Here is a 27,949-nt window from a genome sequence, read left to right on the forward strand (position 1 = left end):
GAATTACACTCTGTACAATGAGATCACTTCAGTAATGCTTCTTCATGCATCATAACAAGGCTGCTTTCCCCATAAGTCATTTGACAGGATTTAGTAAGACATGAGCTCTATTCGTGGCCCTACCACAGACCTTCCTAAGCAAAAGGGAAGTTTTCCAAAGGTGGGCACTGAATTACTAGATTCATGTTGAATCTTCTCTCAAGTGCTGAGCGCCCCGCAGAGCCAACTGGCACTTACGGTGACACGGCCCAGCAGCCAGGCAACGACTTGCCTTGTTGTCGGGTCAGTCAAGCTCGCTGTCATAAGGTGGTGCAGCGCGGTGCTGCACACCGACCCTTGTCCAAGGGCGGTGTCACAGCTATTTACCCCGCGTGAAATCAGAAAGGATTTCGTACGTTTTCAGAAGAACACGTGCCTCGCCCTGCAGGTAATAATCACCCTCGTCGCCTTTGGCACCTTGTCAGCGGCTGCAAGAAGGACGGGACACAGGCAGCAGCCACGGGCCGCGTGACTAGCTCGGCCCCGGCACGAGGCAGCCCCCGCCCGGCTGCGCAGCTGTCCCAGCTCGCTCCCCCCGCAGAGCCCGGCAGCGAGGGGGGAGGAGGGGAGCCGGGCCCGGGCCCGCCCCTCGCAGCGAGCCCGGACGTGCCGTGCGTGTCCTGCCGCCTGGAGATGGCGGCCCCGGGCGCGGCGCCGCCGCCGCCGCCGCTGCTGCTGCTCCTGGGCCTCGCCGCCGCCCTGTGCCCGCCGCGGGCCGCCCAGCCCCCGCCCCCGCCCGCCGTCTTCCAGCCAGGCCACGGCGCCGCCTCGCTGCCCGGCGCCGCCCCCGCGGCCCGCAGACGGTGAGGAGCCAGCCCGGGACAGGGCCAAGGCAGGCTGTCACCTCTGTCTCCCTCCTCAGCTACGACTGGGCTCGCCCCCAGAGTATTTAGCCTCCTGTTTGGCCGCTGAGTGACAGTAGTGATGCGGCAGCCGCCGGCTGGCGCCTTGTATCTCTGCCAGCCTCCCCCCCCAGTGGTGAAGCGAGCTGTTGCCCTTCCGACTTGGCCCCCACAGGGTTCAACCTGTTTGAGGGGATGTGGGGCGGACCAGGTTCTTCCGGTGAATCTGCTGGTTTTTGTTAGACCAGTAGTTGGAAAAACTCTTAACAAGCTTTTGGGTATAAATACCCTTTGTCAGGCTGGGGAAGCGTCTGCAGTTGGTGTGTGTTGGGGGATGTCAAGCCTTACGGTTATTTACGCGCAGCCGCACACTTGTCCCACCCCCACCCACGAGGAAGTGCAGAAGATGACTCCAGGGCCACTTAAAATGAGACCAAAGAAGTGGGGGGGAAGATACGGGGTGGAAATGCTTAAAGTCTTTCTTTTCCCCTTGCTTTCTCCAGGTATCTTCTGTATGATGTGAATCCTCCCGAAGGGTTCAATCTACGCCGGGATGTCTACATTCGCATTGCTTCGCTTCTGAAGACCTTGTTGAAAAGAGAAGCTTGGGTCCTGGTCCTGCCTCCTTGGGGACGTCTTTATCACTGGCAGAGTCCTGATATTCATCAGGTCCGAATCCCTTGGTCTGAGTTTTTTGATCTTCCAAGCCTCGACAAAAACATCCCTGTCATTGAATATGAGCAGTTCCTTGCAGGTACGGTACGTTAAATCTTTCAGTCATTTCTTCTACTTACTAGAGTCTGGTTTCCAGTGACTAAACTGAAGCGTGTTAATGCAATATTTAGACCTTTTCTAAAGGGAAATCTTGGCAGTCTTGGCTTGATCATTGAGCAGATTCTGTACGTTTCCTCTTACTGTGTGTTACCTGCGAACAAGATGAACCCAAGAGCACTGGTAGTATGCCTGCATTGGTGAACCCAAGAGCACTGTTAGCATGCCTGCTCTTGTGCGTGTATTCAGCGTGCTCAGTTTAGTTGTTTTGAAAGTAGTTGTCTAAAAAACAAGAAGCAAATATGAGTTAAGGAGAAGCACCTTTGCTAGGATGCAAATAGTGGGCAGACAGCTGATCCAAGTTAAAATAGTGACTTTCAAAGTTTACGCTGCAGTCTGACCTGCATTATTTTTCCCACCTTTCTTCTGAAAGGTATTAAAAAGCACATTTGGTCAGGACAGGCCGTTTCGTGTTTTAGTCAGGCTGTTCTTGCAATAGCAACAGAGCAGTGGCTGAACGGCCAGGATGAAAGGCGTGCCAAGTGCACTGTGCTGCAAATGCACAAAATTCTCATTCTAAGTGTTCTACATATCTTGTGTGAAACATCCTCCTAGACATTGACTGCAGGCTATGTACAGGGACCTGAGTTAGCTTTGAACTGCTTAGCTTAAGTACTGCTAGCAACATAGCTACAATAGCCTGGAGCTCTGCACAGCCACAGCCTAGCTACTTAGGTATTTACCCAGCTTTTCAGGTAGACTGTGCTGAACTTCTTGCCACCATGGCTATGCTGCTGGCTGTAGCCAAGCTAGCTTGGGTATGTCCATACTGCTGCAACTGCAGCTTGTTAGTGGCAGCATAAACATACATCTGTTAGACTGAAGTCCACTGATTAAGTTTATGGCACTTTTGCAACCCAGGATCTGTGAGCTTTGCTGCTGTACTAGCAATCTAAAAATGGGGAGGGAGGAGGGGGGATTTCCTTTTTAAAACATAAAAAATGGCTGTTCCCTATTGCAGGGGTGTCAAACTTAATCAGCCCTGCAGGCCAGATGAGGGTGTCTCAGCTGGTCTGCAGGTCAGATCAGGCTGTGCCAGAGCCAGTCAGCAGGGCGAGTCCAACAGGGTGCTGTGTGCAGCACACACCTTGTGCTAGCCCCCTGTGCTTTTGGCATCACCTGCAGAGCCAGCCTGCATGCCACAGGCAGCTCAAACTCAGGAGCAGGGCTGGTGCAGGCTGCACGTGAGCAGGATCCAGCACTGCAAGCACTGCTCGCGGTATAGAGGGTTGGTCCGGGGCACATGCTGCATTCAGTGTCACTCCAGACAGCCCTACCTACTGACTCCAGCATGGCTGGATCTGGAATATCCCCGGTGCCAGTGCTCAGTGTCAGTCTCTCATGGGCATCACATGCAGCGTGTGCACTGGACCAACACCTTGTGCTGTGAGTAGTGCTTGCACTACCAGGCCCAGCCCATGTGCCAGAAGGCTCTGCATACCACGTGTAGCGTGCAGGTTCAGTACAAGATCCTTGGTCTGGATCATGTGGCTTCATAGGCTGGATCTGACCTGAAGGCCATATGTTTGACACTCATGCCATACTGGATTCCCAATAAACTATGGTGAGACTTATTAATTATACAGTTTTGACAAACTGCCTTTTGGCTAAGTACCGATGTAGCTACTAAGATCAGGGTCCTGTATTCTCTTCCAGCTCTACAAGGCCATGTAAATAACTGATTTTTAACATTCATTAATGAGTCTAAAGTCAATCTGCACTCCAGCAAGTAATAACAGTTTCAAGGTAGGTCACTAAATTTAGTGTCTTATTAAAATATTTGACATGATTACTGTCACTATGAGAAAAAGACAGTAGTGGACATATATGGTTCTGTGCATAAAATAGGTATTCCTTATCCTCAGCACACAAGCCTCACTAACTTTAAGTACTTTTAACAAATCCTATGGCAGAAGTAATTACAGACTGACTCTAGGACATTAGGTTTGAAAAATAAGATTCCTCTTTAATTGTAGAAGCAAAAGTCATCTGAAAGATTAAAAATTCCATTTTTATGTGCATAATTAAAACAACCAAAGTTCCCTGACGTTTTGTATTAGAAGGTAATTGCCGTTAGGATGACATACCAAGCTAAAGCCTAAATCCATCTTTAAGAGTGAGCGTAGATAACGTAGATGCTCATAAATTTACTGTATCCAAGGGGTGTCCAGTTTCCATGTCCTAGCCTCTTATCACAAGATTACCACAAGGGGGCAAGAGAAGGGAAGAGAGAGAAATAGAGTGAGGGGAAATTACTCAAGATAAAACTAAAAGGATGGGGAAGAATTCATGTTAAATAATAGATTTATAGCCAGTGCTTCTTAAGTACATAGCCCTGTCAATATTGTATAATGTTGAGCTGACTAGGGTGCCGAGAGGGCTTCTAGTAGCATCCCTTTGGCAGCTTGGTCTCCCTTAGTTGCAAAGCAAATAGTGAAGCTGCACTTAGGCATTTACACAATATCTGCATTTAATATACAGTTTTCCAGAACTTCTTACAATGTAATCCATAGACAACAAATTGTAACTGCCATTGTGTTATACAGCGAACTAAATTACATGTATAAGTGGAGCACCTATGATACAGTTCACTTTGATCTTTTGTGTGTGTGTGTGTGTGTAAATTTCCTGAACTTATAGTACGTTCAAAAATATGGCAGATTTTTTAACAAGTAGTAGTGCTACTATATATAAAGTTGCATGGAACAGGTATTTGATGATAATCTCTCTTCATTTCCTGATTAGAGTCAGGCGGACCTTTTATTGAACAGGTATATGTTCTACAAGGCTATGCAGAAGGATGGAAAGAAGGAACTTGGGAGGAGAAAATAGATGAGAGGCCATGCATTGATCAGCTCATGTACTCAAAAGACAAACATGACTACTACAGGTAATGTCTTGCAGTATATTAGAGTCCTAATATCCATTTTTCTTTATTTGTGAGGAACAATGACACTTCTTGGCTTATGGGGTTAGGAGGGTGGGGTGTTAAGGGAAGTGTAAGTAAGAGATGCAATTTCAAATAAAACTGCTTAAGCAGAGAGAGGAAATTTGAATTTCAGCCTTGTAAAGAGAGAGAAAATAGATATGGTATCCATTAGATAATTTTCCTTTTTTTTTTCCCTTGAGTCTCAAGGGAGAAAGATGTCTTATAAATGAAGCTGAGCCTGGGGAAAACTACTTTGGAAACACTTTTCTAGCAGTTATTTGAAAGTAATGCATGTATTATTCCTGATACCTTCTGTCTCAACTCCTGAAGGGAGGTGTCTTTTGTCAGGTTTTTAATACAACATTTTTTTTTTTCTGGAAAACAAGAAAAATTCTGACAGTTTCCAGTTATGGAGAAACTTGAAAAATCACCTTGGGTGAGGTGATTATTACTTTTAAGAAATAAAATTAGAAATTAGAATCTCTTAAAAAGATAACCTTTAATTGAGGCTTAGTGCAGAGTAACTTTAAAAGCTATTCCAAGTAAAACTCATAGGATGAATATCTAAAGTCCCTATGGAAATACTTTCTAATGCCTGTAAAATTTAACCTATACTTGATATGGAACTACTGGGTTCTTCATTAATGGAAGCATAAATGGCTTCCCTGCAGCCATGATTCAGGTACTAGTAGTTGTCAAGGGCGTATTCTGTCAATTTGTTTAAGCATGAAGGCTGTTCATTTGTTTTTAATGTGGTCCTCACTGTAGTTATTCAGACATTTTTTAAACTCTATATTGGATTATTGCAGTGTCTTCAGTGCGGGGCAGTGCCTTCTAGCCAGAGAAACCCATTGTGCTGAAATCATAACCCACTTTTATTTACAAGGAAAACAGTGAGTAAGCAGCTGTTTTCCCTCCTTATGAGACAAGTCAACTGAAAACATGAACTGTACTCTTTTAGAGGGGGGGAGTTTGTGGAAAAACTTACATGATACATTTTCAGCTAAATTAATCCTGCGTCCACCTGCAGGAATAGTCCTTAGGAAGCTGCTTTACTTCACCCACATGAATGGGGTTGACACGCTTCTTTATCCCTCCCTCCTAATCCATTACTCTCTGAGTATAGAGACTACAAGAAATGAACAATATATGTCTCTGGGGCTGGTAGTTACGTATTATCATTTCAAACTGGAATTTTATATCTATGGCTGATTTGGAAGTAACAAAAAATGATAGAGGCCTAAAAGCTTACCAGTGTCTATCCCGGCCATGCCATTGGTCCAATAAAAGATAGCACCCATAGGAATTCTTGCCCCTCATATATTTCCTGGATCATCATGGCAACAACATCATCTCAACACTGACAAAACATGACAAATTTATTCACAGCAGTTCTGGCTGACTTCAGTTACAGTTTTTCGTTTTGTCTTGTTTTACCCTTTTAATCCTTCTCACCCTGCAGAGCCAATACAGCTTCTGGGACAGAGGTAAGATTCTGTTCCTCTTCAATCCCCAACAGAATTGTTATTCACAAGTACCACTGTGATCAGTGCTTTCTACAAAATCTTCATAACTAGTGGTGATGGGGGAGCAGGAAGAAACTCAGCTTAATTGCTGGTCTCTTGGAGTTGGCAGTGATGGTGTTTTAGGATAGATAGCGCCTTACTTGTAAATTAAACTTTTTTTTTTTAAGTTTTATCTGGAAGCCTTGTGGGAGAAGTAAGCACAGAGCCTCCATCGGTGCCATATTTATAGTAATTATAAAGAAATAGATCCACATTTTGAAGGAATTATATTAAAGTGCACTAACAGCTTAATCAAAATCTATATGCTCCTTGTTATCAGCTGAACTGAGCTTAGGCCTACTTGTTTTTGAAAAGTTGTTGGTGACCTATTTTACAGGCTTAGAAGTATGCTTGGTCTGTTGGCATCTCCTTTACTTTGAGTGTTAGTATTGCAGGAAGTAGCTTTCTGAAAGGAGTAATTCCAGGAATGACACCTCAGATGCTGGCTAACTAACCTTGTACCATAGGGATGGCCAACCTGTGGCATGTGTGGGACAGTCAGTGGAGCAGCAGATAGGGCAGAAAGCAGAGCAGGAGACTGGGCAGGGGAAGGGGACCAGAGCAGCACTCAGTAAAGGTGCGAGACTAAATTGTGGCACACCTGCCAAAAAAGTTGGCCCCTACTGTTGTAGCATAACTCTCAGAAGTCATAGACTTTGTGGGCAGGAGCTCCCAGAGCAGTGTTTTTCTAAACTTACCTGCAGAAAGCTCTGCTACTTCTGGGATCGCAATTGGCAAGAGTTTAATTTAGATAATATGCTGTCTACTGTGATTGGTCACAACAGAGTAAACTCATGATAACTTCCCAAGGAAGGGAAACTGGTCAAAAGGCAGCCAGACCTTTCCCTTAAAAGTGAGTTCATTAAAACCTTTCTAGCTCTTACCTAGCATCAGAAATATTGTGTGCCACTGTATTTCTAACATTTCTTTTATGAGTCAATATAAGCGTTCTGGGCAGTTTGCAATGCTCAGTTGCTTTCCACTTAGAAGGGTTCTGCTCGGCACTGTCTTTCAGTCACTTTGCAAATGGAAACACCTTGCATTAGTCCTAGAATATCCTCCGCTACTCAGTGTCACAAAGGAACTTTGTGTGAAGACTGTCTAAACAGTACTGTTGGTCTGGAACAGACTGTGAGAGAGGCTTTTTTTCATTTATTTTACTGGGGAAATTATCCTTTTCACTTAAAAGAAACAATCATCAACTTTTACATAAAATGTGATAAAGTTACACAAATAGATTTTTTTTTTTAAATCCCAGGAAATATGTTTCAGGGGGTTTTAAAAAAAAACAACTATTAATAACAAAATATAACATGGATATTGGGGGACCTGACTCTAAACAGATCATTATTGAATACAATTGAAATGTAAAGAAGTTTTGTTTTATTGGAGGCTCTCCCTTTTTGGGGGGACTAAAGGTTGTTTTGTCTCTAGGAAGGTACTGTTAACTAATTCTACTGTACAGAACAAACTCATTTAAGCATAGTGGCCTGCTGCCTGACATGTGGTGGTGTTGTTTTTTCTTACAGGGGCTGGTTTTGGGGTTATGAGGAAACACGGGGCCTCAATGTCTCGTGTCTCTCTGTCCAAGGATCAGCCTCAATCATAGCTCCTACTCTTTTGAAAAATACTTCTGCACGGTAAATTGCACCATATTATTATTTACTTTCAGATTATGTTTCCAAGAACCCATTTCAGGTTAAGAGACTGGAGTTAGGGGAAGCGCATACCATATTACATTCTTATAGTACAGCCATATTGGAGAGGTTAAATTTTATTAAAACTGTTGTAAAATGGCTGTGACATCAGAGCTCCAAGTTACAACTGACTTCAAAGCTTCAAAAATACAGGCACATTTTTCTAGGATATTAGTTGTTCCTGCTAGTTTGAGCATCAATAGTATGTGTTGTCTTGTATTGAACAAGAAGCCATTCACTCTGCCTACAAGGATTTCAGTATCTAAGAAATACTGTGTTCACCCAAACTCATGACAAGGATTTTTTTTCCCCATTTAACGTGATGGGAAAATGCCCCTTATTTTGGGTTCCCTTTTGTCCCTGTCCCCTCCCCCCTGCCACTGCTTACCCTTCCTTCAGTTTTGGCATGGCTCTGGCTGTGCCCGAACTGGAGCTGGAATGAGGGTAAATAAAAGGTGGAGAAGTATGGGTGAGAGGGCAGGGCAGGGAAGGCAGGCATGTGCTGAGTGGGCAGACATGGGTGGGGGCAAATAGTAGTTGTGGGGCAGGTGCTGGGTAGCTGACAGCAGAGAGAGCAAGTGGTGGGGCAGGTGGTGTTATCTACAGTGGCAAGGTATGAAAGGGGCAGAAGTCAAACTGCTTGACTCCCACCAACACTCGCCCCCCTGCCACTGCTTTCCCTCCTGCAGTGGGGGTGGGGGGTGAATTTAAGATGACCCTTCAATAATTAGATTCTGTACATGGAAAATTATAACATTTATAAATTTTCCATTTATAGAATCTACTTATTAATGTTATCTTAAATTCAGAGATTACTTGGATTCGAGTAATATGGTAAATATGGTACTTACTATGACAGATGATTCTGAGTATTGTCCCATATTCCTGTTTCTCAGCTTGTAGCCTTCCTAAAGCTCTCAAGAGCAGGTACCCACTTTTTGGGAACATCTTCTGGGGTTGTTTTTCAAAGAGAAAAACAACCTTGAGCCCCTTTCTGCTCTCCCTGAGTGCACATATATTATATGTATAGGCATTTTCTGTCCTCAGCCTTCCTTGCAATAGCTGGTTGATCTGCTGTCAGGAAAACAAACAAAGTTTAATACTGAAATTCTACTTCTTGAACATGATGTGTCACAGACTTCCACTGTCAGGGAGTGAAAGATATGTTTGGGGAGAGCAAGCAGCTTATGTCTCTGCTCTCAGGTGCAGAGAAGGACTTCTTGGTTCAACAAGAGATCTGAGATCCTGTCAATATAAGAGGAGACTTAAGAGTTTGGTTGGGTTAGCCTAGCAAAGTGAAAGTTGAGAAGGAGACACTATTGCTCTCTAAAATTGCACGAAGGGGTAGGAGTACACACCAGAGAGGAAGAAGCAAATAACATGCTGGCATAAAAACAAATGTGTATAAACCGGTCATGAATTAATTTATGCTGGGAGGTACAAGATGCTTTCTAATCCTTAGAACAGTGAGGTTCTGGAACAGCCTGGCAATAGGAGTAGTGGGGGCAACCCCCCCCCCCTTGTTTTAAGAATGTACTTGATCAATTCATGGAAGCTGATGTGATGTGGTGGTTGCAATAGCAAGGGACTCCAATCTAATCCAGGAATTCTTTTCCATTTCTGTGTCTTGTTGTTTCATGGCAGCAGATCAAAGGTGTGTTGGGAGGACAGCTGGGACTGGTGGCATTGCAGACTGCTACACAGGAAGAGCAAGAGGGAGCTCTGGGCAAGTTTCCTTCCCTTTGGTTGCCTTGAATATCAGCAACCATGCTTAACCTGTTCTCCCCCACTAGGTTTGACTGCCTCTCCTTTCATGTTCCATCTGTTTTGTGGAGGATGTATGTTTTGTCCTTCTTAAAGCTGCTTACAAGGTGCCATAGGTGAAGAGGGTGATTATTACTTTCAGGATGAGGCATTTATTCTTCTTAAAACATATGAAATCCTTTCTGATTTCACATATGGAAAATAGCTGTGACACTGCCAATTAGAAAATTATAAGTATACAGTACTGCTTTATTACAGGCAACTTTATTGATGAAGAACTGAACAGACAATAAGGCCAAACTCTAAAAGTAATTTTTGGATGCACAGCTTTGTTACCTTCAGTTTCAGTTGGATCTGGGGTGTGTTCAGCACTTCTTGAAAAAAGATTCAAAATTAATATAGTAATTCAGTGCCCACCTTTGGAAAATTTCACTTTTTCTTAGGAAGGTCTGCAATAGGGCCATGAATAGAGCTCAGGTCTTACTAAATCCCAGTCAAATCACTTACTAAAAAAGTATAGTCTTATATTTATGATGCATGAAGAAGCATTACTAAGAGTGATCTCATAATACAGAGTGTTATTCCTACTGTATCAAAATTCACAAGAAGATTACAGTTCTCACCCCTATTGTAATATTTAATTATGCAAAGTCCCTGCTACACAGAGACATCTCTGATTTACTTTGCTCTTGAAATATTGGTATTTGGAGTTGTATAGTGATTTAAAAAAACACAATATGAGTTTATAGTTCAATTCATAATCAAATACATGTAATACATGAAAACTGCTCTAATGGAATGTGAAGATAGAGTAAATATTTTTAAATGTCATGGTCTGTATTTGCAAACACGCATAGGTAACTTCACATTTGAAAGGAGTCCCATGTATATACCATATCATAGAAAATTAGGGTTGGAAGGGACCTCAGGAGGTCATCTAGTGCAACCCCCTGCTCAAAGCAGGACCACCCCCAACTAAAGACCACTCCCAGAGCTTTTCAAGCCAGGCCTTAAAAACTACCTCTATAACCCATTCCAGTTCTTCACCACCCTCCTAGTGAGAGCGTTTTTCCTAATATCCAACCTAAACTTCCCTTGCTGCAACTTGAGAATAATTGTTCCTTGTTCTGTCATCTGCCACAGCTGAGAAGAGTCTATCTCCATCCTCTTTGGAACCACCCTTCAGGTAGTTAAAGGCTGCTCTTAAATCCCGCCGTCTTCTCTTTTGCAGACTAAGCCCCCTCACCATTTTCATTGCCCTCTGATTGACTCTGTCCAACTTGTCCATATCCTCTCTGTAGTGGGGGCCCAAAACTGGACACAGTACACCAGATGTAGCCTCACTAGTGCAGAATAGAGGGGAATAATTAATAACGCTCCTACTAATGCAGCCCAGTATGCTGTTAGCCCTCGTGGTAACAAGGACACACTGTTAACTTGTATCCATCTTATTGTCCACTGTAACCCCAGGTCCTTTTCTTCAGAGCTGCTGCTTAGCCAGTTGGTCCCCAGCCTATAGCAATACATGGTGTTCTTCTTTCCTAAGTGCAGCACTTCGCACTTGTCCTTATTGAACCTCATGAGTTTTCTTTTGGTCCAATCCTCCAATTTGTCTAGATCGTTCTGAATCCTAGCCCTACTCTCCAGCTCATCTGCTACTCTCCCCAGCTTGGTGCCATTTGTGAACTTGCTGAAGGTGCACTCCATTCCATCTTCCAGATCATTAATGAAGATATTGAACAAAACTGACCCCAGGACTGACCCATGGGGCACTCCACTTGATACCAGCTGCCAACTAGACATCAAGCCATTGATCACTACCTGTTGAACCCAACAATCTAGCCAGCTTTCTACCCACATTAGTCTAGTCATCCAACCAACCCATACATGCTTCCTTAGCTTGTTTCCAAGAATGCTGTGGGAGACCATACCAAAAACCTTGCTTAAGTCAAGGTATATCACGTCCACTGCTTTCCCTGCATCCACAGGGCAAGTCATCTCATCATAAAGGGCAATCAGGTTGGTCAGGCATGACTTGCCCTTGGTGAATCCATGGTGACCTTTTTAATTATTTGAAAGAGAAAAATGGATTCCTTGAGGACCTCCTCCATTTTTTTTTTTTTCTGGGGAATGAGATGAGGCTGGCTGGTCTGTAGTTCCCTGGATCCTCTTCCTTCCCTTTCTTAAAGATAGGCACTATATTTGCCTTTTTCCATTTGCCTGAGACCTCCCCTGGCTTCCACCACAGGTTTTAAAAGGTAATGGCCAGCAGCTCTGCAATCATATCAGCCAAGTCCCACAGCACCCTTGGGTGCATCCTGTCCAGCCCCATGGACTTAATACACATCCAGCTTTTCTGAGTAATCCCTAACCTGTTCTTTCACCACTGAGGTGAAAGAATGCTGCCATGTAGTAGTGCCGCTGCATATCAACCTTTTATGTTAGGCAGTTTATATAAGGCAGCAGGGAGCTCAATGATGTCTCTGCTCATGTGCTAACAGCAGAGTCTGCTTTGCATAGTATTAGTTCTGACATTCTTTTTTGATCTATTTTCAATGAGGAAGATTAAACCCCTTCATTTCAAAATAGCAGTGTTTACCCCGATTAAAGTTTTGAGTATCACAGTGTATATACACGTCACATTTGGAGATGTCTCAAGGGTTTTTTCCTCTTTCATCTTCACATTACCCTGTAAACAGATAAGTTTACAAGCAGAACATTAAGTTTGTATTTCCTATCTTTAGAGTGTTTACAGTTGTAACCTAAATATTCTATCAATATCAAATGTACACCTCCTGATCTTCAAAGGGAAAAGCCTAAAATTAAATTCCTTAGTAATGTTGCTACAAAGCTCTGCAGTTGTATATTTAAAACTTTGTACAGCTGTAATTCCAGCAGAAAATAGTGCCACAAAACCATACAAACCATACCTTCATAACCAGTGGACACTGATAAGATGTATGCACATTGTAATACTGTTCAGTTAATATTAGCTTGAAACTCAGTGCCTGCATGTGTAAAATTATCCTCCATAGACATTTGCAGAATGTGTCTGTGTGCGTGTGTGTGAGTGCGTGTGCATGGGTGCATCTTGTTTACTTTTTTGAGGGCTGTTCATGCTGATATGAGGTGACTCAAATATTTTTAGAGTATCATTTTCTCTGTTAAGATGTGATCATTTTGTTACCTGTCTTCACATCGGCCATAGCTGCAGATCACCTGTCTTTCTGTTCATGGTCACAATAATGCTGTGGCAAGTATAGCAAGTTATATTAGCATTTTAATTTGCATTAAACTATGTTAAATAAGATTGGTAGCTAGTAATGAGGAGAGGCAGGTTTTTTTGACCAAATAGTACTTCATGCATCCATGGTAAGCTGTGAATTACAATTTGAAAATGCCTGCTTTATACAAAACAGATTAGGTGTGGTGTTTACTGTAAACAGAATATGCTGAAGTAATTGTTTAATTCTTTATGTCTACTCAGGACAAGAATAGAGAAATGTAATATTGTAAGTTTATCTTTCTAAGGGAATTGTGCTCAGATTTACAATTTTTAATAGGTCAGTGATGTTAGACAGAGCTGAAAACCTTCTTCATGACCACTATGGAGGAAGAGATTATTGGAATGTGAGTATTTTTTAGTTAGCTTCTCAAGATTTTCTACTTGATTTTAATTAAAATCCAGTACTGGGTATGCTTACCATTTATGATTTTTGGCTGCCTTTCTGAACTGACACTACAACTGTGGGCAATCTCTGTTGCAGCCTAATGGAGCAGGATTCATAGCTTCTTTGTCAGACAGATGGATGGAATAAATCACCAAAAAATGTCCTCTTGCTGCTTTGGGTGAATCTAGCCCAGAGGTTTGTTCCAGTGTTCTGTTCCCAGGGCTTCAATCCCGAAAGGACCTCTATAATGGTAGATATCTATGTCCAGTGCATTGAAGTCAATAGGACTGTGACCATATGCAGTTCCTTGTCCATTTGGGCCCAAGATTATAAATATTTGAAATAGGATTTCCCAAAATGTTCAGCATTGGCCTAACTACTCCCACTGAAGTGAGTAATAAAACTCTCATTGAATTCACTGGGAATGGAGTTAGGCCAGAATTTAGCACTGGAAAATCCCACCCAGAGAATCTGATTGAAGTTACCAGGGTACAAAAAAGATTTTCATTGCTAAATCAGCAATCCACCCATAGGAAAATAAGGCATCAAGTGATGATTCAGCAGTGTATTGAATGTCTTTATCCCCCCGTTTCTTGTGAAGCTGAACTAGATTTATATAATCTCAGATTTCAACGTACTGGGTGTGCCTACACGAAATGCTACTGCACAGTGGTTACTGCACATGTATTTAGTACTTATATAATCAAGTACTAAATAAATGTACAGTAACTGGAGTTACTGCACAGTAGCACCAGCAAACATCTTTTAAGTGATGCTACTGCGCAGTAGCCTAATAATACTGCACCAGTAGCGTATTAGCACTGTTAGTGCTGTGACGCACTATTATGCAGTATTATTTGGCTACGGCACAGTTAGCATCTTGTATAGATGTGCCCACTGGTTGCAAATACAAGAGAGTTTTGCTGAATAACCCAAAATGTCACCAGTCACTAGGGCATCAATCAGTGTTTATTCAGTTGTGCAACCATTAGGCTAAGAATCGTTGTGGAAAAGCTACTCAAATTCCCAGATCCAAAAGGTAAATAACTGTGGCTTCATTTTGATGATGGTGATGGAAGCTTTCATATTTCTTATAAATTCAGCATTGTGAAAACTGGCTAGTAAAATGACCTGTCTCACATCAGGTACTTCCTGTTAGCAGATACCATTTCTACTGTCTAGAAATGTCTAGATTGTAACAAAGCGCCCTCCACAGTTTGAAACTTTGCCACTTTGCCCACTCCTCTTGCAGCCAATTTGATATATCAAACGTATATCATTTGATATATCAACCATAATTTAATATGTTTGATTCCACCCATGAGCCATGCTGCTTGCTCCAGTTGCCAGTGATGTTATCAGTTTCCGTTTCCTTCTGAGCTTCTAGAAGTTTCTGTATAATTTCTTTGTTTCTAAGTAGATGCTACAAGAACATTGATCATATCATACCCATTTTAACTGATTTTAGTAGTTGTTTTAACCTAATGAAACAGAAGCTTAATGTTTGTTCTATCAAAATACTTTTGTATATGTTATGTTTGTACAAATTTTTACATGAGGTAGCCCAAATGTGTGAGGGCCAGGGAAGAGAAAATCATCCAATAAACGTTCTTATAGTTTTTCTGCTTTTCACCTTATGTATTTTGTAGCAATGAGAACACAAATGCCAAGAGACCACTGCCAAATTAATCTCCTAGTAAATGTGAGTGCTGTGGGCCAAGGATAAAGATGATGTAGTGTAATATGTATTTAAGCTATAATAGCAGTGGTATTATTACTGAGGAAAGGAAGGTCCATGGTGTTTGATACATGGACCACAGGTAGTTAACTGGTTGGAAGCCCAGGAGTGCTGACCTATGACAATACTACTAGTTTGTGGCTGTGTCCACACATGCAATTAATGTTTAGTGAGGCTACTGCACAGTAACATGCAGGAACATGTGTACTCATGTTCCCTATAAGGCATAGATTCGCGCCTAATGAGAGCAGCCCGGTTCAGGGCTGTTTCTGCCCTGCGCGGACCGCCTGACCAGCCAGGGGGAGCTCCAGGCTCCCCCAGGTACCAGCCCAGGGGCTGGCAGGAAACATGGGAGCCAGTCAAAATGTGCACGGGGCCAGGAGAGTGCCACCTGCAGGGGCAACTATCTCCTGGCCTTGTCCCCATGGGGACAGGTCCTAATGTGCACAAGGCTGGGAGAGCTATACTGGTTGCAGTGTCTCCTGGCCCTTGCCCCGTGGGGATGGATCCTGATGTGCACATGGCTGAGAGAGCTGTCCCAGCAGCTGGGACTGCTGTTTCCCAGCCATGTGGAGAGTGGCTGCATCCCAGCCACCGCTGTGTCCCAACCTGGTGCATTCTTGGGAGCAAGAAGAGGGTATCAGGCAATGTAGGGCCCCTGCAAGACATAAACGGTAATCTTGTGGCTACGCCAGACAAGAAAGCTGATATTTTTAACAATTTCTTTGCCTCTGTTTTCTTGAACAGGGACTGGAACATCCCACCTACCAGAGGTAGGGACAATCTTCGGGATAGCTCTGTCACGCCTTCAGTCAGTGCAGAGGTAGTTAGGGATTTTCTGGAAGGGCTGGACATTTAAAAATCTGCAGGTCCAGATGCCCTCCACCCAAGGGTGTTGAGGGAGCTGGCAGGGGTCATCGCGGAGCCCTTGTTCCGGCTGTATGAGCATTCATGGTCATCTGTCCAGGTGCCAGGGGATTGGAAATTGGGTAATGTCCCTATTTTCAAGAAAGGGAGGAAGGAGGACCCAAGTAACTATAGGCCCGTAAGCCTCACCTTGGTGCTCGGGAAGATCTTGGAGAGAATCATCAAGGAGCACATCTGTGGGGGACCAGCAGGGGAGATCATGCTCAGGGGCAGTTGGCATGGGTTCATCAAAGGCAGGTCCTGCCTGACCAACCTGGCTGCCTTTTATGACAAAGTAACTAAATCCTTGGATGATGGTGTCACCATGGACATAGTCTTTCTAGACTTTAAGAAGGCCTTTGACACTGTCTCTCACCCCATCCTCATCAATAAATTAAGCGACTGTGGCATTGATGCCTACACAGTTGGATGGGTAAAAAATTGGCTGATGAAAAAAAATTGACACCCAGAGAGTAGTGGTGGATGGGTTGTACTCAACCTGGCGAGATGTGAGCAGTGGGGTACTCCAGCGCTCGGTCCTCGGGCCCGCACTGTTTAACACTTCATCAACGACTTGGACGAGGGGGTGGAAAGCACGCTGTCCAAGTTTGCTGATAACACTAAGATGTGGGGCGAGGTGGACACACCCGAAGGGAGAGAGAGGCTGCAAATAGATTTAGACAGACTCTAAAAGTGGGCAGACAAGAATAGGATGGGGTTCAACGTAGACAAATGCAGGGTGCTGCACCTTGGGAGAAGGAATCCACACCATACATACAGGCTGGGGAGTTCCTTTCTTGAAAGCACAGAGGCAGAAAGGGATCTTGGAGTCATTATTGACTCCAAGATGAACATGAGCCGCCAATGCCTGACCGCAGCCAGCAAGACCAGCCATACCTTGTCATGCATTCAAAGGCGCATCTCAAGCCAGTCCAGAGAGGTGATACTCCCCCTCTATGCGACTTTGGTCAGGCAAATGGAGTACTACATCCAGTACTGGGCGCCGCACTTTAAAAGGGATGTGGCCAGCCTGGAGAGGGTTCAGAGGAGGGCCACCCACTTGGTGAGAGGGCAGCAGGACAGGCCCTATGAGTAGAGACTGAGGGTCCTGAACCTGTTCAGCCTCAGCAAGAGGAGGCTGAGGGGGGACCTGGTGGCTGCCTACAAACTCATCAGGGGAGATCATCAGCAAATAGGTAGAGCCCTTTTCTCCCCGGCACCACCTGGGGTGACGAGCAACAATGGTAGTAAGCTGATGGAGAATAGGTATAGGTTGGAGATCAGAAGGCAATATTTTACAGTTAGGGTGGCCAAAATCTGGACCCAACTTCCCAGGGAAGTGGTCCTCACCCCTACCTTGGGCAAATTCAAGAGGAGGTTGGACAATCACCTGTCTGGGGTCTCGTGAACCCAGCATTCATTCCTGCCTGTGGCAGGGGGTCAGGCTAGGTGATCTGTTCAGGTCCCTCCTGACCCTAGCTACTATGAAACCTGTCCTGGGCCTGGGCCTCAGAATTGGGTTGTAACTTCATAATACTTCATTAAGTTCATTGAAAATCATTGAAAAACTGTTTAAATAATAGGCATCTATTAACTAAATGCTAATGCCTGCCACAGGGAAAAACTGACAGACTGTACGATAGCACAAGGAATATAAACACTAACCCATTGTTTCCCAAGAACATAAGGACTCATAGTTATTAGATCAGACCATAGATCCATCTTACCAAGTGCCCTGTGTCACATGGTGACAATCCCAAACTTTTGTTAGATAAGACACACTTTTTCCAAATTTAAAATTGTCTGCACATTTCATTCAGTAGTCTGTGGGCCAGACCTGGTCTGTGGGCCCAGTCCTGTGCTTGGTGCTGGGCATGTCTGGGAACCAATCCAGCCCATTTTCCATGGCATGCTTCTGCTCTGATGGCACACCCTTTGGAGATCACTGCACTAGACACTTTATATTAACCACTGTATAGGACGTGCTCAGTACCACAGTGGCCATTGGCTGGTAACTAACACAGTACTTAACAAAATGTGATAAAGTATGATTATTTTTAAAAGTTAAAAAAATAACTTTTAAAAGATAGGAGATGTATGCATGGCTTCCTGCGGTGGCCAGTGGATGATGTGGGATGTAAATGTTGTGTAAGTAGCATTAAATGCTAAAAATTGCACAGCCTTGTATTAATAAACTAGCTCTATCCCAGCAGACCTAAAAGAAACAGCTTCTCACATGCAGGTGTTCATCACTGTCTTCCTACTCACTGGATGATTACTCAGCAGCTCCTTTCCTCTTCACAGACCCGTCGAAGTATGGTGTTTGCTAAACACCTACGTGTGGTGGGGGATGAGTTCAGAAACAAATACCTTGATTCCACTGATGAGGCAGACAAGACACATTACAATGAGGACTGGGCACAGATGAAGGTATTTCCATTTGCAATCTGTCTTTCCTGTAACATTTATTCAATAAAGGATTTTGTTCACTATTTTGACCGTATTTTGTGGAGAACAGTGGACGCAAATGGGTGAGATTTTTAGCTCTCAGTGCTAGTACTGTAGTTAGGCACCTACAGTGTGTCTGCCCCTCCATATGTTCTTTGCTCTGGAGCTGATTTTTCACATTCAGAAACTGTTGTGATTGAGCTCTGCTGAAAAAAAGAGCAATGCAAGGTTTCCTGTTCTCCCACTTTCACAAAATATGTCCTATTCTGTTTTATATGTTCTGCATCTTGTCAAGAAGCAATGTTCAGTTTAAACTTTCGGATACTGTGTTGATTACCCAAAGAACAGTTTTCTTCAACTTGCTATCAGGTATCAAAACACAGTTAGGAGCTATAATAAGTCTTCCCTGCCACAGGTAAAGCAGGAGGATGAGGACTGTTAGTGTCCTGTTACTGCAAGAGTTGTTAAAATGCACTCAAGAAGTCTAAGGAAGAGGGTCTCTCAAATATATTCTAAAAACCCTTGCAGCAGTGGGACATTGAGGGCATCTATACACGTGGGTGACGCCTGCTCCAACATGTCCTAATAGAGTTTGCTGGAGTGTGCTAATTAGCATGCTCCAGCAGCCTCAGTGTCATGTGTATTCATCCCTGCCCATCAAATGAGTTTTAATTAAAGCGTCTTGCTGCCATTTTGAAGTGCAGGATGCTGAATACATGAGACTCTGAGGGCACTTTAATTAGAGCAGCTCCCAAGAGTCACTCTAATAAAAGCACCACCCCTCCTTACCACCATGGAGCACGTGTAAAGACATCCTAACAGTCCTCATTCCCTTGCTTTACATGTGGCAGGTTAGGGTGCTTTTGGGTAATGTGCCTTGTAGTTGTGCAGCAGGGTTCATTGTGCAGTTTTAGGAATAGATTTCATAGATTGCATAGACATTAGAGCTGGAAGGGACCTCAGTAGATCATCGAGTCCAGCCCCCCACCCGAAGGGCAGGAAGTCAGCTGGGGTCATAGGATCCCAGCAAGATAAGCATCCAAATTTCTCTTGAAGGTGTTCAGTGTAGGTGCTTGAACCACCTCCGATGGCAAGCTATTCCAGACCTTGAGGGCTCAGACAGTAAAGAAATTCTTCCTTATGTCCAGCCTGAAACGGTCTTGCAGTAGTTTATAACCATTCGACCTTGTCATCCCTTGGGCGCTCTGGTGAACAAACATTCCCCCAGATACTGGTGGTCACCCCGATAAACTTATAGAGGGCCATCAGATCACCCCTGAGCCTGCGCTTTTCCAGGCTGAAGAGCCCCGTAGCTCTCAGCCTGTCATCTTAAGGTCTGTTTTCCTGACCTCTGATCATGCGCATGGCTCTTCTCTGGACTCTATCAGACTTCTCCACGTACTTTTTTAATTGTGGGGCCCAAAACTGGACTCATTACTCCAGCTGTGGCCTTACCAAGGCCGAGTACAACAGGAGAATCCCAAGATGTCATTTGCTTGAGAAGCATCTATGGACGCAAGCCAGCATTTTGCTCGCTTTTCTAGCCGCAGCTTCACATTGAAGGCTCATGTTCATCTTGTGGTCAATGATGACCCCCAAGTCTCTTTCTTCCGTAGTGCTAGCCAGTGTAGCACTGCCAAGCCTATAAGGATGCTGCAGGTTTTTCCTCCCAAGGTGGAGAGCCTTGTATTTTTTAGTGTTAAGCACCATCAGGTTCTCGTCCACCCATTTGCTGAGCCTGTGCAGGTCAGCCTGGATCACCCTCCTGTCTTCTAGATGAGGAGGTTAGATGAGAACTTGTATGGGATGGTTTGGAGAGGTATGATCCTATCTGAAATGGGGGTTGAACTAGATGACCTCTGGGGGTCCATTCCAGCCTTGCTTTTCTATGATTCTAAGTCTTATAAAATATGCACAAATTCTTTACCATGGTTTGATTAACCCAGACCTTCTTGCAGAATGTATGCTCATGTACCAAAACTGTTTTCAGCCTGAAACAGCACCAATGTAATTCAGTTTTGATATGTGCTGAATTATGCTCTGCCAGGTACAGTTGGGCACTGCTCTAGGAGGATCATACCTTGGGGTACATCTCAGAAGAAAAGATTTCATCTGGGGTCACAGAGAAGATGTGCCAACCCTACATGGAGCAGTGAAGAAGATCCACAGTCTTATGGAGATATATAAACTTAAGAAAGTGTTTGTAGCCACTGATGCTATTGAGGAGGGTAGGTAGATTAAATTTATTTTGTTCACTGGGCGCAATTGACAAGAGAGTGACCAGTTATCAGTTAACATTCATCAGTGACTCGGTAATAGTCTTCCTGGGAGACTAACTGACTTGGGAAATAGAATGAGATTCTGCAGTCTTTCACTTCTAAACTGACAGCTGAAGTTCAGCGCAAATGCATAATGACTGGAAACTAGTCATGGGCAGTCTCCACAAAATGAGTTTGGTTTCTTGGTCTGTCTCTCAAGGAGCAGAAGTCTACTTAGCAAATGTTTGCTGTAACTGACCCTATTTGGTCTCTCAAAGCAGCCAGGGAGTACATAGCAAAGAAAGTGGACCATCCTTAACTGCTGTGTTAGCCTCTCCTAATCAGGGTTGAGACCTACTGGTAAGGGAGGTTCTGGCCATGGAGTGCCTGTTCTGCAAATAAACAGAATGGGCTGGATCCTGTTCCACCTTTTAGGTGCCTAAATCTGATCCTATTCCACTCTCATTTAGCCCTTGAAAAATCTTTATCTCAAAAGATGAACAGGACCTCTTCCTCCTCGCTGCTTTTTGACTTAGTCTTAAAACTATATACATGATGGTGCATTAGAAAAAATAGATATATTAGTATTTCCCAGGGGCATGAGTGGGGTGGAATAATAGAAAAACACTTAGGTGACTAGGTTTGCTTGTATACCTCATAGATGGAATAGGCTCTAACCCAACAAGTTTTTTCCAAAGCATTCAGTCAGCACCTCTCGTGCGCAAAATGTACAGGAAACATCTAAAACTATTTTAAAAAGCCTCCCCTGTGAAGAGTGGGTTTTCTATGCCAAGTCCCCCTCCTCTTTCCCTTTCTTGCTGCTGTGTTTTTTATTGATTCTAAGCATGATTTGAGAACAGCATTAGGAGTGGAGGGGGTCTCTTGACATCTAACCAGTGGTGCGATCATTCTGTGTCTGAAAGCTGGTCCCCTAGGCAGTGTTGCCAACATATATTTTGTCACCAAATCTACTGAATTTTTGGGGCAGAATACCTAGCAACAGAATGCGTGTGTTAAGGATCCTGTATCAGTTGGTAATAGACGGTGACATTTTTACTGCTGTCTACCTGATGACACCTAATGACTTTTTGAGACTGGCCCAGCAGACTTCTGCTTTCACCTGTTGGCAGTGCTGCCTCCAGGTCTGTGGCTCTTGACATTATCTCTGTGTTAGACCCTGACTCCATGTAGCACCCAACAACTAGGGAGATGACAATCCAGTTGCTCAGAGAGCAAACACCAGCACACGTTGCTACCCAACAGCTTTATTCACAATGGAGACAGCTTCAGGCAAAGCTCCGACAAACTGGGGAGCTGCAGTGAACATTATTTCCTCATTTATACACCTTGCTTCATGCTCATTAACATTTACTCCACCTTTGTCCCTTCTTTGTTCCACCCATATTCCCTCCTATCTCAAGCTCCACATCTGTTTACTGTTCATAGATTCATAGATGCTAGGGTCGGAAGGGACCTCAATAGATCATCGAGTCTGACCCCCTGCATAGGCAGGAAAGAGCGCTGGGTTCAGATGACCCCAGCTAGATGCTCATCTAACCTCCTCTTGAAGACCCCCAGGGTAGGGGAGAGTACCACCTCCCTTGGGAGCCCATTCCAGACCTTGGCCACTCTAACTGTGAAGAAATTCTTCCTAATGTCTAGTCTAAATCTGCTCTCTGCTAGCTTGTGGCCATTATTTCTTGTAACCCCCAGGGGCGCCTTGGTGAATAAAACCTCACCAATTCCCTTCTGTGCCCACGTGATGAACTTATAGGCAGCCACAAGGTCGCCTCTCAACCTTCTCTTGCAGAGGCTGAAGAGGTCCAGGTGCCCTAGTCTCTCCTCATAGGGCTTGGCCTGCAAGCCCTTAACCATACGAGTGGCCCTTCTCGGACCCTCTCCAGGTTATCCACATCCCTCTTGAAGTGTGGCGCCCAAAACTGCACGCAGTATTCCAACTACAGTCTGACCAGCGCCCGATAGAGGGGAAGTATCACCTCCTTGGTTCTGTTCGTCATGCATTTGCTGATGCACGATAAAGTGCCATTAGCTTTTCTGATGGCTTCGTCACACTGCCGACTCATGTTCATCCAAGCATGTTCACGTTCCGCTTCCGTGCCACCCAGCAGGTCATTTCCTAGGCAATAGGTATGCTGGACATTTTTCCTCCCTAGGTGCACACTTTGCATTTCTCCTTGTTGAATTGCATTCTGTTGTTTTCTGCCCATATGTCCAACCTATCCAGGTCTGCTTGTAGTTGTTCCCTGCCCTCTGGCATGTCCACTTCTCCCCACAGTTTTGTGTCATCCGCAGACTTGGACAGAGTACACTTCACTCCCTCGTCCAAGTCGCTGATGAAGATATTGAAGAGTATCGGTCCAAGGACCGAGCCCTGCGGGACCCCACTGCCCACACCCTTCCAGGTCGATACCGACCCATCCACTACGACTCCCTGGGTGCGACCCTGTAGCCAATTTGCTACCCACCAGACTGTGTAGTCATCCAAGTCACAGCCTCTTAACTTGTTTACCAGTATGGTGTGGGATACCGTATCGAAGGCCTTCCTGAAGTCTAAGTATACGACATCAACCCCTACTCCTGCATCCAGGCGTTTTGTAACCTGTTCATAAAAAAAGACTAGATTAGTCAGGCATGATCTACCTGCTACAAACCTGTGCTGGTTTCCCCTCAGCATAATTTGTCCTGCCGGGCTCTTGCAAATGTGAGCCTTGATAATTTTTTCGAAAACTTTGGCTAGGATGGAGGTGAGACTGATTGGCCTATAGTTGCCTGGGTACTCCTTCCTCCCCTTCTTGAAAATGGGGACCACATTCGCCCTTTTCCAGTCCTCCAGGACCTGGCCCGTGCGCCACGAGTGTTCAAATATTACCGCAAGTAGCTGTGCAGTGATGTCAGCCAGTGCCTTAAGTACCCTCGGATGGAGCTCATCCGGGCCTGCCGACTTAAAGGCATCCAGTTCCTCCAAGTGACTCTGCACCATCTCAGGGTCTATGCATGGCAGTCTGGTGCCTTGCTGCTGCCTCTCTACAGTCCCAGTGAGAGCCTTGTCTTGCCCCTCACTTAGGAACACTGAGGCAAAGTACTCGTTGAGGAGTTGAGCCTTGTCCCCCCTGTCCATCACCAATTGCTTCTGCCCATTTCGTAGGGGTCCTAGTCCACCCTTGTTTGTTTTATTAGCATGGAATTACCTATGTATTTCATTTATTTACATGTCTTTTTGCTATGAGCGCATGCATAAGACCCTGACCCCGGCTTCTTTCAGTCAATTGCGGTTTCTTGCTGATTTCTTCACCATCTCCGAGGTCTTGCTTCTGTTCATCTCCTAACAATAGCTGGTGGGCTGCATCCTGTTCCCCCTTACACAGTGAGCTATATATCTTACAACATTATGACACTGTTAGGAAAATGCTTGCCTAAACGTCTTGCAATGTTACTTTTAATATATCATTCTGCCTTGTGGTTAGCAGCTTTGCCGAGCCACAGGCTATAGCCTTGTATTCAGCTGCAAATTCAGTGTTCCCCAAGATCCAAATCATGTCACCCTAACACTCTGTAAGATAAGAAAATAAGATGAGTGGTGCTGTCTGTTTTCCTGTCCTATAAATTTAATTCCCCCTCATTCTGCTAGAATTGGTTTCTTCAGCATTTAAGAAATCCCAAGTAAATGTTAACTTTTCCTGATTTGTTCAGAAGTTCCATGAAATTTTTGTGTAGGACAATAGTGAGTTAGTCTTGTTTCTTCCTTTCAGAGTCTGAAGAACTCAAGAAGCTACTGCCTGAGATGGTGAGGTTTGAACCCACTTGGGAAGAGTTAGAGCTCTACAAAGATGGAGGAGTAGCAATTATTGACCAATGGATCTGCGCTCATGCTAGGTAGCTAATTTGACTTTTTACATGTGGAATCAGATTTTACAATTGAGCAAACCTAAATACTGCTGTTGAGATGTAATTGTGTGCTCCTGAGTAGCAATAATTTTATAAAAAGAAAATGGATACAAATAAGGCAGTTATTTATACCAGAAACAAAAACCCCTCCAAAAATCAGTTCTGATTTTTCCCTTCACAGGTATTTTATAGGCACTTCAGTTTCAACATTTTCATTCCGGATTCATGAGGAAAGGGAGATTCTGCGATTTGACCCCAAAACAACTTATAACAGGTTTTGTGGTGAGAAAGAAAAGAACTGTGAACAACCAACCCACTGGAAAATTGTATATTAACAGACAAATCCAAAGGACTATAAGTGGTCAGTACACCAAACCAAGGAAATGTTTATGGAAAATGCATTCTTTTGAGGAAATTAATCTTTTTTTTTCCTTCCTACTGTGTAATTGGAGGTTGGGTTTTAAGCACAAGTGGATAGCAATATCATATTCATTTTCTTAACCAAACATTGATGTCACTGGCCAAAATGCTGCAGCCCAAGATTCAGTTCTTGCTACAGCTGATATAGAAGGTCAGTACAATCACTTCTTAAGTCTAAATTTAACTTTTATGAGAGAGAGCATTATTTGTGATGCAGACAAAATGTTTCCATTCAAAATTTTATTCTGAATAATGACTTAACAAAAAGTCCCATAATTATAGTATGTCTACGATCTGTACCATGTGCCTTTCTTTAAGATACTTGTGCTCAGCTGGTTATCAGCTTTGTATTTGATGCCTTGTATCCTCTGTTTACAAGAAGGATGGTTAGGCTTTGTAACCTGCACTTTGGGAGAGCTGCAGACTGTGCACAGAATCTGCAGTTCCATGGGGAAATCTTTCTTGTTTCAAATGGTGACTTGGAACATTTCAGACTGGTCAAACAATACAATTATTATTCATTGAAGTGAAAGCTTAGGTGGCATTTTTACACAAACACAGACCATTTTCACAGCTGGTGATTCTAATAGCAGTCTCAGCAAAGAGGTCAGTAAGTCAGGTAGAAGAATAGAAAGACTGAATTACTTGAGCAAGCCCAAAGCTGGGTTATATTAAGTAGAGTTATGAATGGAGATTTGCACTGCCTGTTATAGTTTTTCTCTGAATAGGATACTTTGCTTGATGGAGCTGTCATTCACTACATTTCTGCCTCATTAAATTCACTCAGAATGAGGCAACCATAAATAGCATTTGGGGATATCTTGCCACCCAGTTAAATAAACCTACCTATGGCAGGTAAGACTCTTGGCACATTTTCAAAGGCCTTTCAAGAGTTTTCAGTTTCATAGAAATGAAGTATCCCAGTTTCTCAATTAGTTTATCCAAACCAGTCATTTTCTGTCTTTGCAGTGTTTTGGTTACTGTCTGGCTCATTGTGCTGTGCGTCTGTTAAGATACTTGCCATGTCAGTGTGAATATCAGCTGTTGTGCCATGGCAAGACATGCAGCACCTCATTGGAGTCCTGGAGTAACTCACAAATCTGTCACTCTCAATACAGCCAGTGTAGTAACCTACCCTTAAAAAAAATGCCAGTTAAACTTTGTATACTCCTTTACCTTGCTACCATTGTTTAGCATCTTCCCAAAATGACTGTATACTTATGACTGTTTACTAATATAGGGCCACACTATATAAAAAGCATTCTCCGTGGTTCAGTGGTAGAATCCTTGTCTACACATGGGAGACCTTATACAACTACAGCCATGGAGGCACCAAACATCTGGACTCAGTCTGGTCTTTGGATTTTGTCTCAGTGGCCTAAAGGGATGATGGAAGGTCTGGGCAGCTTCCACTCCTCCAAAAATTTCTGCCCAGACATATACATCAAAGGTCTGGGTGGCCCTCATGCATACACCGTGATCCAGGAGGATCAATGGTTGCCATATAAAAAGCAAAACAATTTGTGGAAAACAAATGCTTTTCTAGGAGATTGGATTGTCTCGACTGACAGTCATAGCCAACCTTATAAGTCAGTTGTCCTTTGATTCTTGGGAGTCCCTTTTAGATTTACATGTGAAATGATCAGCCAAGGAAAGTGGCAAATTCAGAGTGACAAAAACATGCTGTTTTGGTTTTGTTAGCCTGAAGTAAGTCCAAGATGGTTGTACTCATTTAGGCTTAAGGGATATTTAACAATATCAAAGAGGGTGTAGAGTAAAGTGTCCTTGCTTGCTAATATTCTCCTACACTCTCAGCCTAACCCCAATAGAAGGCTTCTACAGGGTATTACCTTTTTCCTGGAGGAAGGTACAACAGAATTATGACCAGCCATTGTGAAGGTCATTGTACCTCCTCACTTTTTTCCTTTATTTTGATTAACTGTCACAAATGAGCCTTTGGCAGCTTCAGATAAGTGTCAAATTTGCAGCTAACCCTTCTCTGTGGAACTGAAACGTCAACATGGCTGAGGGCTGATGGGAACAGGGCAGTGGGTGCGTCTCTTCTGCCAACCATTGTAGCAGTGGTACTGTTAGCTCACTGCACAGTGGACAAAACAGAACACGCAGGTTTCATTTGCACAGGGTTGGCTGTGCATGCATCAGGCTGATTTGTGCGTTGTGCTTCTACTCGAGTTCCTGGTTTTGTAAACTCTGACTATATAATAAACGATTTTTAAGGTGGGGGGGATAAGTAATGGAAAAGTTCAGTTTTTCTTCTAAATTTAAACAGGCACCCTGAAGTTAGTGGGTCCTTTCCTGTGTTCCCAAGTGTACCTTCTAGCATTCTTCTTAGCTCTTTCTCTCATTTAACTTCCAACTGCCTTGGACACTACAGTAAATTCTTCCTGCACTCTCCATTAAAATCTTTTTGCATATTCCCATACTACAAGCTAAGCTGGCCCTTGTGTAGCAAAACTTGTGCAGGTCTCCAATAAAGTGAATAATTTAAGATATTGTGTTCTTACCAGCTATTTATTTGTATCCCTATTCCGTAAGTGTCTTTCCACTGACCAAGGGGAGATTGTGGGAGCCCAGCATTCCAAAGTAGTGCCTTTTCCCAAAAAGTCAGACAGTGTTGTTGTTTAGCGTATGTGGAGTGTAAAGTGATGTTGGCATTTTAAATTTAACTGTATACCTCAGTTTCTTTTGAAAATAAAATGCTTTTTAATATTTTATGGGGATTTTCCACATGTGTACCACTGTTACTCATTCACTTGCTAACTCCTAACCTGTCATAATCTCCCATTTCAGATTCATAGATTCTCATGAAGGACCAAGATTTTGCCTGGCCAGCAGCATCCTGGCTGCTCTTCTACTTTTTGCCTAATTCCCACAGGACTTGGTTAATAAATTCCCCAGCTAGTTTTAATGTTAA

General features: G+C 43.7%; 1 protein-coding gene across 2 annotated transcripts; it reads left to right on the forward strand.

Annotated features, from left to right (window-relative positions):
* The first annotated feature begins 656 nt into the window (after window positions 1-656).
* Window positions 657-27,949, forward strand: POFUT2 (protein O-fucosyltransferase 2). 2 transcript variants are annotated; one of them, XM_059727189.1, is made up of 10 exons: window positions 657-842; window positions 1,385-1,635; window positions 4,458-4,602; window positions 7,736-7,846; window positions 13,231-13,297; window positions 18,287-18,412; window positions 20,478-20,658; window positions 24,459-24,582; window positions 24,776-24,955; window positions 27,826-27,949. In XM_059727189.1, the coding sequence occupies exons 1-9, from the start codon at window positions 673-675 to the stop codon at window positions 24,927-24,929; spliced, it is 1,329 nt and encodes a 442-aa protein (XP_059583172.1). In that variant the 5' UTR covers window positions 657-672; the 3' UTR covers window positions 24,930-24,955; window positions 27,826-27,949. The 2 variants fall into 2 exon arrangements, with proteins under 2 accessions (XP_059583172.1, XP_019347524.2); XM_019491979.2 differs by lacking the exon at window positions 27,826-27,949 and having other exon boundaries at window positions 658-842; window positions 24,776-27,749.

This window comes from Alligator mississippiensis, chromosome 4 (genome assembly GCF_030867095.1).
Source record: "Alligator mississippiensis isolate rAllMis1 chromosome 4, rAllMis1, whole genome shotgun sequence".
NCBI classification, from domain to species: Eukaryota; Metazoa; Chordata; order Crocodylia; family Alligatoridae; genus Alligator; species Alligator mississippiensis.

What these genes read in the sequence shown, in the direction of transcription:
- POFUT2 (XM_059727189.1), top strand. Translation starts at nt 673, where the DNA reads ATGGCGGCCCCGGGCGCGGCGCCGCCGCCGCCGCCGCTGCTGCTGCTC. An exon ending in GCCCCCGCGGCCCGCAGACG is followed by an intron (nt 843 to 1,384) that starts GTGAGGAGCCAG and finishes TGCTTTCTCCAG; the next exon opens with GTATCTTCTGTATGATGTGA. An exon ending in TGGATCTGCGCTCATGCTAG is followed by an intron (nt 24,583 to 24,775) that starts GTAGCTAATTTG and finishes TTCCCTTCACAG; the next exon opens with GTATTTTATAGGCACTTCAG.